Source organism: Mixophyes fleayi, chromosome 3 (genome assembly GCF_038048845.1).
Source record: "Mixophyes fleayi isolate aMixFle1 chromosome 3, aMixFle1.hap1, whole genome shotgun sequence".
NCBI classification, from domain to species: Eukaryota; Metazoa; Chordata; class Amphibia; order Anura; family Limnodynastidae; genus Mixophyes; species Mixophyes fleayi.
This window is the reverse complement of record NC_134404.1, coordinates 330,005,342-330,017,510: the sequence shown is the minus strand read 5'-3', so window position 1 is coordinate 330,017,510 and position 12,169 is coordinate 330,005,342. Positions and strand designations below refer to the sequence as shown.

The 12,169-nt window shown below is 41.1% G+C and overlaps 1 protein-coding gene across 1 annotated transcript in view; it reads left to right on the top strand.

The window, feature by feature from the left end:
* Positions 1–10,142, top strand: part of USH2A (usherin) — a 558,840-nt gene extending 548,698 nt beyond the window's left edge. The window contains exons 71-72 of the mRNA XM_075204257.1: positions 9,067–9,273; positions 9,875–10,142. Of these exons, the coding sequence (XP_075060358.1) occupies positions 9,067–9,273; positions 9,875–9,964 (297 nt within the window). The 3' untranslated portion in view covers positions 9,965–10,142. The remainder of the gene's footprint in view (positions 1–9,066; positions 9,274–9,874) is intronic.
* Positions 10,143–12,169: the final 2,027 nt, after the last annotated feature.

Sequence of the window (12,169 nt, the reverse complement as noted above, 5' to 3'; positions counted from 1 at the left end):
ATACAGCTGGTTAGTTCACTAGGAACTGGCGACATCACCTCAACCTGCCTCGTGCCTCGTGATGCTTCATGCCTCCGTGGTGGCATTAGTTCCAAATGAATGGAGAGGCTGACTATTGGTTCATCTCATAAAATGGCCGCCTCCACTGTGTAGATGACAAGTTTCCTCGGCGTGTTGGGGTTTGATCTTGGCCATCAAGGACATGAACTTTCTAGTAATGGGGTCTGATAAAGGAAAAAGCTCAACCCAGGCCTATCCTAGACAATATTTATTTTCTTTCATGAGTTATTTTAGCTGATCTTAAAAAAACAGAACAAAAAACAATTAAATATTAATATTAACAGTGCTCATATTACAGTGCAAACCCCAGCCTAACAGTATTAAGAGTAACTCTTACATAACCATAACAGTTGCTAAGGTTCTAAATCTGAACCGGCATTAAAAGATAACTGAACTACAGATTGACAAGGAGTCCAGTATTCCAATCCACCATTACCTGCCGCAGTCCGACAATGTTCTCCTCATTCAGCTGTCGATGAACGCTGCCTGTATGGAGAAGCCCACCAGGGGGTAAATGTATCAAGCTGAGAGTTTTCGGGCGGGTTTGAAAAACCAATCATATTTTAGCTATCATTTCTTTAATACATTCTTCAAAATGACAGCTAGAATCTGATTGGTTGCTATAGGCAACATCTCCACTTTTCAAACCCGCCAGAAATCTCTCAGCTTGATACATTTACCCCCTGATGGGACTGAGTAGAGCCTCACCGGACTGTGGCAGACAAATGGAGATCAGCCGGATCGGATGTATCGTGGGACCCACATAAGTAATATACTGAATTTATTTTACGGAAGAAGTTTAGAACTCCAGGTAGGCTTATGGTTAAAACTTATGCTTGGACATTTGGGGTTAGATTTATCAAACCTTCTAAAAAGGGAAAAGTGGATTTGACACCCATAGCAACCAATCAGTTTCTAGCTATCATTGTACTCTAGAAGAACAATAGCTGGAATCTGATTAGTTGCTGTGGGCGTCAAATCCACTTTTAAATTTTTCATCATCATCATTTATTTATATAGCGCCAACATATTCCGTAGCGCTTTACAATTGGGGACAAACACAGTAAACTAATAACCAAACTGGGTAAAACAGACAAAGAGGTGAGAAGGCCCTGCTCGCAAGCTTACAATCTATGGGACAATGGGAGTTTGATACATGAGGTTAAGTCAACATTTTGCATTTTGGCCCAGCCAGACTGCAAAGGTAAAAGTGACTCATAAGCTAAATGATCCTGTCACACAACAATGTTGGTCAGGGGGTAGTTGTCTTGTGTGAAATTGTGTAACGGCTGGTAATAGGGTAATGTAGTGAGGTTAAGAGGGTGATTGAGGAATATTATAAGCTTGTCTGAAGAGGTGGGTTTTCAGAGAACGCTTGAAAGTTTGTAGACCAGAGGAAAGTCTTATTGCGCGAGGCAGAGAATTCCATAGAGTGGGTGCAGCCCGAAAAAAGTCCTGTAACCGGTAATGGGCGGATGTAATGAGGGTGGATGAGAGAAGCAGATCTTTTGCAGAACGAAGTTGGCAAGTTGGGAGATATTTTGAGACAAGAGAGGAGTTGTATGTTGGTGCAGCTTTGTTGATGGCCTTGTAGGTTAGTAAGAGTATTTTATATTTGATTCGGTAGAAAACAGGCAACCAGTGTAGAGACATACAGAGTGATTTTGGAAGGTTTGATAAATTTACCCCATGATTGGGTTATGTTAGGTGTGATATGTAAGATTAATGGCTTACTCCATGCAAAATGGAGAATTCAGTTGGTGTCACAGGCACTGACGTGATTGTAGTCTCAGCTTTCTGGCCTGGATCAGATACCGTTAGGTCATTGTCCTACAGATGTGGGAGGGGCTTCATCTGTCTGCAGGGATATGTCATGGTAGCACTAAACAACTGATTTAGGGATTTAGTGGTCCATTTAAAATTTTCATAAAGAAAAGACTGATTCCAGTATGGGTTTTACACAGGGGTTTAAATGATATTAACTTTTTATTTTTCCTGTTTAAATAATGATCTAAAATAAACCGAGGTCAGCATTCAAGTAAGATGGCGGATCTCATTTCTTTATCTAATAAATATCACATGACTTAGACGTAGCACTTGGAATATATCCATTTTATAATAAACCATTATATTCTTTTGTTCTCTTTTTTTTTTTTTATTTAAATTTTTATTGAAATTTTGGGGGTGACAACAAAAAAAGGGACATGCATAATAATAGGGGAAGTACAGGAGGGAAGTCATGAGGGGGGGGAGGGGTACATTGAATCACATCAAACATGTACTTCAGACAATAGCAATAAACCATTACTTTCAATGTTGACTGCATTATTGGCAATGTTTATTACTCTTTCCCTATAACTATTATACTGACTGTACATCAGGGGCTTTTGCTGTTGTCCTTTTTCTTACTCTTTTACTCTTATAGTCTCTTTCCTTCCTGTCTCCTAATGTTTCTTGAACCAGAATCAGTCTCTGTCTGCTGGCCATCTGCCCGCTCTCCCAAGTCCAGTTACCAGAGTCTCTAATCCACCTTGTTGTGTGGAAAACATACCAGAAAAGGTAAGATAGTAAATCAAGTAGTCCTCAATGATCCCCAAAATGTCATTTTCTGAATCAACCCATGTGAGAATTTTACTGGCCAGGTCAAGAGAGAAGCCCCATTGTTACTGAAATAGAGTCAGCAATTTGGAAATGCAAAAGTTTCTGTTTTTGACAATATCATTTCTACATTGCTCACCTTATAAGGAGGAATAAATGGGTCAATTGTAGTGTTTTTACTCTGTGTTAAGTAGAGATGGTCACTGACCCCCGTGTTTTGGTTTTGTATTCGGTTTTCGATCTGGATTACCTTCGTGTTTTGGTTTTGGTTATGCAAAACCGCCCTTGCGTGTTTTGGTTTTGGTTTTGGTTTTGTTTGGTTTTGTTTTGCTATTTTTGAAAAAAAAAATACAATTTTTTTTGGTCTAAAATAACCTAATTTAGTGCTCCACCAGTTTCTTAGATAAGTGAGGTAATTCTAAAGCTAATAAATTATGAAAAAAACAGTTTAATCCCTGGTAGGCCGTCCTTAATGCAAACACTTGTCTGCAAATTATACAGTCAAACCTGGTTGTCTACCTCCTCCATCTTTGATTATTGGCAATGTAGCCATCATCTTTGGGTGTATATTACACTGTGGAGCTAGAAAGTAAAATTAAATGGACCACGGTACTTTGGTGGACAAAGGCAGTTTGGTATCTGTCTGCATCAGATCCCCTCTCCACTAGGAGAAAAATAGAAAACTATTCAGCCGTTATATAATCTAGAATATAAATATAAATTGAGAAAGGCAATTTGGTATCTGTCTGCATCATAATCATCAACATCCTCATTAGCGCCCTCGTCACCTCCATAAATCTCCCCCTCATCCTCTTCTATTTCCAAAGTGGCATCCTCAATTTGTGTATCACCGGCTACACTCGGGCTGTTCAGGTACACATTAGCAGAACTGCTGAAAGGGCCCTTCTTTATGGGTACACTAACAGAATGCTCACGATTAGACATCCCACTGTTGGATGGACTCTCCACAGGGATCGGTGTCATTTCTGATTCAGAGCAAACATTATCCTCCAATGCCTTACTGTTATTTTGCAGCTCGGCTTTGACGCGTAACACTTGTAGGCTCGGTAACATTTTTGGATCTGCCACTAATAGCCAAAGGTGAAGGCCTCATTCTCTCTTTGCCACTGCGTGTGTAGAATGGCATGTTGGCAATTTTTTTTTTATTGGCACTTAACTTTGGCTCAGTAACACTTCTTTTTCGCTTCAACACAGTAAAAAAAAAAAAATATTTTGTTTTTTGGACTGATTTCGAAACACTCTGTAGTTTGACATTGCCTTGCCCAGATGACTTACTGGGAACACTACCATCAGGACTGGTGAGAGAACCTGGTTGCTCATTCTGATCATATGTGGACTGCTTTGAATCCATTCTGAGCGCAAAGCACTTGTAGTGGTAAAAATTATTTGGTAAGACACTGCTGACAAATATGACTTTTGACAGCCAGAAATATTTATGCACAATTATGGGGGACACCCCAAAAGCACTGGGGAGTGCTAAAAAGTATTTGGTAGATACTGCTGACAGATATGACTTTTGACAGCCAGAAATATTTATGCACAATTGTTTGTATTAAAAAATAATAATAAAGCTCTATCCTCCTCTCTTCTCTAGCGATTTTTGTTAAAGCAATTGCAAGAAGAATATTGGATTCTCTGTCCCTGCTCTAATCAGCCTGTGACTACACCCTGCTCTCTCCCTCTGTCACTGATGGATTACTGTGGAGGCGTGTATTTATAATCTTGAAGTATCGCGAAAACCGAGCCACGAGATCCGACGACGTCATGATGACGTTCGGCCTCGATTTGGATTCAGCTCGGTACTCGGATAGACAAAGTTCGGGTGGATTCGGTTCTCGGGGAACCGGACCCGCCTATCTCTAGTTTTAAGGTGATTTTGGGTACGGATATTGAATTCCGCTTTTTAATCAATGTGCAAATAATTGCTGCTGTACGTGACCCTCTGCTTTTCTCTTTCTACCTCTTCTCTCTGCCTCCAATACCACCTCTATGATGATCACACACACATCTACCTCTCCTCCCCTGACCTCTCTCCATCTCCCTTATCCCATGTGTCCAATTACCTTTGTGTCTCTACGTGGATGTCACAACACTACCTAGAACTCAGTGGGCCCGAGTCATTAAGGAGAGTAAGGCAAAAAGGAGTAAATGTTGTCCGGGACAAACCATGTTACAAGTTGTTTCATGTAACACACAAATGCTTGATAGCTTTATTATTACACTGAAATTTAAAGTTGATTTAGGACATCTACCCCAACTATAAATCTGTCCCTACATTGTGAATTTACCTCCCCCTCCAATGCAACATGGTTTTGAAAAGGTGCAAAGTTACTCCTTTTTTATGCTTTACTCTCCTTACTGACTCAGGCCCAGTATGTCCAAAATGAAATTCAGCATCTCCCCTCGTAGTATTACAACCCATCCTCCAGTCTCCCTCACAGTTGACAATGTCACTGTCTCCCCTGGTCCCCTTGGTGTTATCCTTGACTTCAGCTTCACTCCACACATCTAGTCCCTTGCACTGTCTTGTTGCCTACTCCTTCAAAACACACTCACTCAAACATTTATCCATTCTCTCATTATCTCCTGCCTTGACTACTGCAAACTGCTATTCTCTGTCCTTCCCCTTTACAATCCACCCTATATGCAACAGTTAGACTGAGATAGACTGATCTGCCTCTCGCACAGATCCACATCTGCTGCACCACTCTGCAAATCCCTGCACTGGCTCCCCATTCCCTCTAGAATTCAAGCTTCTCACCCTCACCATATCCTCCTTTTCATACCTCTCTGACATTGTCACTCACTCTCGCCCTCTGCGATCTGCCTCAGACCTCTGCACCTCTCTCGTAACCACCTCTCACTCCCGCCTCCAAGATTTCTACTGTGTTGCTCCCAACTTCTGGAAATCCTTACCGCACCTGTCTGACCAGAATCTTCCCCAACCTTCAATCATTGAAACGCTCTCTAAAAGCCCACCTCTTCACTGTAGCTTATCCCACACCCACCACATACTACTCCCTCTGCATGTCCTACCAACTCCAATGCCCACTGCCTAGAGTGTAAGCTCTCATGAGCAGGGCCCTGTCTACCCTCTGACTCACATCTGCACCTCCTTCAACAACCTCGTCTGTACTTGTTCTCCTTTTATGCGGTTTGTGATTGTCCGGTGCAGCAGAGTTTTGTGGCACCTTACATGTAAACGATGATGGTGATGTTATACACACAGACATAATTACCTTCAGTCACTTTGAGGAGCACTGCAAAACAAGTTAGTGAGGAAGAGAATGACAGGAGCAATGTAGACAATTTTTATGAGTACTGTAATACTTTTTAAACATAGCGCTCCAGTTTGCATAAAATAAACCCCCTAGGTCCAATAACTGTATTCCAAAATATTGGTTATAAACCCCAAGGAGCAATGGCCAACCCCATCTGCTAACGTTAAAAATCTTAACAACAAATAATGGGTTTGAAAGCCAAGACTAAGAAAATGCCTGTATTCAAGAAGAGCCTAAAAATATATATCCAACGACGGTGGAGCTTGAGCAGCATTTTCCGAGATCGATGTCATGTTTGTCGGAAAGGAAACAAATTTGGTTTAGATTATATGAAAATATTTACTGGATCAGACATTGAGAAACAGCTGCTCAAGAGCGTTATTTAATCAGCCAGATAACTTAAATAAATTGTAGGTCAGACCTTCGGTTACAGAAAGCAGGTAGACAAGAGAACGTGAAGATTGAGTCTACTTCACCAGCAGGTAGAAAGCTTCAATGTCCTGAATTGAGTAGAATGAAATGTATATGAACAACTCCAGGTTCAAGTCATTATTTTGGAACCAGATATAAGCACATGAAGGAGAGGACACATAAGTATGATCAGGAGAACTTTAAATTAAAAACAACATCTGATGACTCTGCTGCTCTTGATCAAGTGCTCTAGGCCTTCAAGGAAGAGGTTCTATCAGGAACGAACTGTATGACTGATATTCTACTAATATGTATAATTAAGATTAGCAGTTTACAGGAATGAATGGAACAGACAAATGTCTTCTGCAGAAAAAAAAAAGGTTGAAGAAAAAATATGGACATACCGACTCTTCAACAGAATTCTGGTAATTTAGTAGTGAAGAAGAAGAAAGCATTGTTAAGGAGGAGTGTGGGCCATTTACCTCAAGAATAATGAACTCAATTCTCAAAGCCTATTGTGAAAGTGGTAGCTTTTCGTCAACAGAATAATGAAGATTACTTGATAGATGCGAGAGCTGAGAATCCAAAGAGATGATCTTGAAAGATAACGGAGTGACTTTAAATTCCAAATATATAACATTCTGAAAAAGCAACGCTACTCGGCGAGACTTTGTATGGCATTGAAAATAAGATTGCATTAGTTCAGCTGATTTCTGAAATAGATTTGTTGTGTTACAAACTAACAGGCCGAGTTTTCAGGTCTCCAAACTCTCTTCTGATTGTATTAATTACGCTCTTCAGGTCCATACTTTCTCTAATGCTAGGAAAGGCTTTCAGCATGCTGGGTATCTGCTGCTACAATTAGCTAGAAATGGTATTTAGCATCTTAGGGCTAGATTTACTAAGCTGCGGGTTTGAAAAAGTGTGGATGTTGCCTATAACAACCTATCAGCTTCTAGCTATCATTTTGTAGAAAGTACTAAATACATGACAGCTAGAATCTGATTGGTTGCTATAGGCAACATCCCCACTTTTTCAAACCCACAGCTTAGTAAATCTAGCCCTTAGTCTCCAAAATTAGAGACAGCAGAAGAGAAATGAGATATCACTGGTTATCTGTGTGACCTGACTTACCCGACATCGGGAAAAAAATATTCTTGTCACTGAAACGTGAACTCTCATTTTTCAGTTTAATGTTCCATTGCAAAGACCATCAGATTGTAGAATTGGCAAAATAACTGAATCTTCTAAATGTTTCAGTATTTTCTTTGAAGTAAATAATGACATTCTGACCAAGGTACCCCAATAATCACAGCTCTGCGCAGTCTGTGCCTGTTAAAAATGGACACAGTGGGAGAGATTTATCAATCCTTCCAAAGAGCAAAAGTGGATGTGTTGCCCATAGCAACAGATTGATAGCTAGAATCTGTTTGGTTGCTATGGGAAACATCTCCACTACCTTTTTACAAAGGTTTGAACATCCCCTCTAACCAGATTGCAGATTGGTTATTCCGAGCATGGAACCCTCAAAGTTTTGCTTATTGGGGGAGGGTCAAAGTTTTGGAGTAAATGAACAACACCCTAACTTCAGGTAAAAATTCTGATTCAGCTGGAGTTACCCTTTAAAATATTAAAAGATCAAGTAAATAACTTTGTTCTATTCTTTTACCACTCAGAGCGATCTTGTTGCGGATGTGTCTGGTTCATCCAATCGGATTATGCTTAAAAGTTACATAATGCACTTGGAGGTATTGGCTGGTCCCTGATTGGGGTGTGCAGTGTTTTACTATGCATGGAATGGGGAATATGAGCATGACCTGTGTGATTTCTGTCTTTCATATTGTTTTATGACTAATGCCAGGCAGGGCGGCTTATCTGTATGTATCAATAGTTCAGTGAATGCTACTAAATAGTACAGGGGAGTGCGGTCCATGGATAGAGCAGATGCTTAGATTTGCATAAAAGGAATGCACAATGCAGAACATTGCGGTAGATTCCCTAATGTTCTGTTCCGTGGAGCAATATTGTCATTTCGTCCTCCACTGTTGACCAAGTTTTCCACATATGATGGGTTTTATTAACTATTGCATGATATTCAAATTGGACATCATTATAATATAATGCGTTAAGAGCAAATAGCAAAGCATTGTGTAGAACATAAAAAGTCTTTATTACACACAATAATTTGGGCTTCTTCAAATGGAGCTTGTGGTCCTTGGCTTATTCTAACAGAGGACATTACAACAGTGTGTCAAAACATAGGGCTATATTTACTAAACTGCGGGATTGAAAAAGTGGAGATGTTGCCTATAGGCAACCAATCAGATTCTAGCTGTCATTTTGTAGAATGTAACTAAATAAATAACTAGAATCTGATTGGTTGCTATAGGCAACATCTCCACTTTTTTCAAACCTGCAACTTGATCAATCCACCCCGTAGAGTGACTTACCCTTTTCACCTCATTGAGTCTTAATGCTTACAGAACCAGTTGTCCAACTTATATTATGGTTAGGAGATACATAGTTTAGATAACCAGGTAAAACTGCGTGCAGTGTGGGGCTGAAACCTCTTCGCCAATGAAAGTTGAAGTACTCAAGTGTTTTTGCCCTTTTACGTTGTGCTCAGTCCTACCTCAGTATTATAATCACAAAGCAATTTCTGCTATTAATGATGAAACTTTCATTCTATGTTCAGGGAATATCGGATATAAAGATCTCAGGAATGGAGGCTCACACGAGTCACAACACAACAGTCGTCAGGAAGACTAACCAAAGTCAGATCAGCCACAGCTTCTCCCAGAATTCCCTCTACCGCAGTGCCAGTCAACTCATCGCCTCCCAAGATAAACATTCCATTGCAGATGGTTCCATATGGGATATTCAAGGACACGACAGTGGAATGGTAAGTGTGAGACCTTGAAAGGTCAAACAGGTCAGGAGTTCTAGAAAGGAACAAAGTTTTCATGGAATTTAAAAAAAAAAAAAGGAAAAAGACAACACTAGAATTGATATTTGGCATAACATTTAACCTTTTGTACATTCTGTTGATCAAGAAGAAGGTCCATTTCTCACTAGCACCACCCCCTCACTTTCACCTGGCCTTACATTTGTATTCTCCTACACCACACTATTAACCTGCTAATTTTTCTTATTCACCCAAACCCCTTCATAGCGTCCCGTTCACCTGACCACTGCTTCCCCGTCCTTACCTTGCCACGTGTGATCTAATGAAGCTGTGGCAAAGGTGCTATTTAGATGATCCAGTCCTTGGAAACACATTGTCAGCTCACCAGCTTTATAAATGTACAAACAATTCATACCACTGCACTAGTGGCTTTCCTGAAATATCCCTTGTTCATAAGCAAAATCTAGTCTGTTCCCTTATGCTTAGATCAAACTGTTTGCAAAATGGAAAGCATTTATTGGACATTAGTATTAAGATAATTATTTCATTTTTAAAGAAGCACTTTAAATAGCAATAACATGATCTTTTTCACTTTCAGTATATGGATGATGAAGATCTAATTAGTACCATAAAAAGCTTCAGCACAGTGACCAAGCAACACACAGCCTTCACCGACACCCCACTGTAACATGGAGACAACCTCCTGACCACGGGTCACATGGTCTTCACAGACACCACTGTAACATGGAGATAACTTCCTGCCCAAGTGTCACATGGGCTTCACAGACACACCACTGTAACATGGAGACAACTTCCTGCCCAAGTGTCACATGGTCTTCACAGACACACCACTAACATGGAGACAACCTCCTGCCCAAGTGTCACATGGCCTTCACCGACACCCCACTGTAACATGGAGACAACCTCCTGACCACGGGTCACATGGTCTTCACAGACACACCACTAACATGGAGACAACCTCCTGACCACGGGTCACATGGTCTTCACAGACACCACTGTAACATGGAGATAACCTCCTGCCCAAGTGTCACATGGGCTTCACCGACACCACTGTAACATGGAGATAACCTCCTGCCCAAGTGTCACATGGTCTTCACAGACACACCACTGTAACATGGAGACAACCTCCTGCCCAAGTGTCACTTGGTCTTCACCGACATACCACTGTAACATGGAGACAACCTTCTGCCCAAGTGTCACATGGTCTTCACAGACACACCACTAACATGGAGACAACCTCCTGCCCAAGTGTCACATGGTCTTCACCTACACACCACTAACATGGAGACAACCTCCTGACCACAGGTCACATGGTCTTCACAGACACCACTGTAACATGGAGACAACCTCCTGCCCAAGTGTCACATGGCCTTCACAGACACACCACTAACATGGAGACAACCTCCTGCCCAAGTGTCACATGGTCTTCACAGACACACCACTAACATGGAGACAACCTCCTGACCACGGGTCACATGGTCTTCACCGACACCACTGTAACATGGAGATAACCTCCTGCCCAAGTGTCACATGAGCTTCACCGACACACCTCTGTAACATGGAGCCAGCCACATGAGTAAGTGAAACATGGCCTTCACCAATACACCATTGTAATATAGAAAACCATACGACAAGCAAAACAGCCTTCACTGACAAACTACTGTAACGTGGAGACAACCAGAGTGACCAAGCAACACTCGTAATTCACTAAAACTCAAACTGTACTATAGAGCCAACCACAATGACAAAGCAACACACTGCCTTGACTTACAAACACTGTACCATGGAGATCAGCACAGTGACCAAGCAATATGTTGCCTTTACCAACACACAACTGTACCATAGAGATGGTGGGAACCACAGTGACCAAGCAACACATGACCAACATGGAGGCAGCTAATGATCAAGGAACGTATGGCCTTAACCAATACACCACTATAGTGTAAAGGCAACCAAAGTGCACAAGCAGCCTTCACAGAACATGGAGACACCCAAAAGGGCATCAAATAGTTTATGACCTTCCCCAATACAGCCCTTCATGGATACAACAATATTATTATATAATAAAGACAACCTAAACAGTATTAACAAAGATACTATTGTGGACTACGACCAAGCACAGCAGCTTAATGGCCTTTACCCAAGACAATTAGTGTTTAAGAGTAAAGTTATACACGGAGCGGAGGATGACAAAACAAGGAATAAAAGCGTTTTATAGAGTTGCAAATTAGTTCAATTTCTTTGTGTGTGTTCTATTTCCTAAATAATATTTGTAGATTTCACTTGCATCAAGGTTATTTGTGTTTTGTGTGTCAAACAACTCAGTGTAGTAAATGTGATGCGTGGTCAGTTCATGCTCTTACGTACACTGTACAAGCTTCAGGCCACCAGGATAGGTGCCACCAAATGGACACTTGGTAAAGTTCTGTCAACGTTCCCACAAAACACTACTGCAGCGATGGCCACAATAAAACTAGTTGTCCCCCATCTTTTTAATGGATGTTGGTACATACAGTATGGAACCTAATATACAGCACATAGGTCAAACAATACTGTGCAGATTTTCCTAGCATTAGAAGTATTATTTCTCTTCTGTCTTCACTTTAAGATCACAAAGTGTCCACAATCAGCGACTCACAAAAGGGATTTTCAGTTCTGCCCTATAGGACCACTAACAGCCCAGGATGCTGGGTTGACCCCCTCTAGGGAGGGCTCTGGGAACAGCTGCCCGCTGATGTGGGTGCCCGCCCCACACTCTATTGTGAGCAACATGCTGTAATATAATGCAGTAGACAATTAGGAGTTTTCTTTATCCTTCATCATAACAATGCAAGTAGAATATGCATCAAAGACTACAAACCAAAAACTGTAC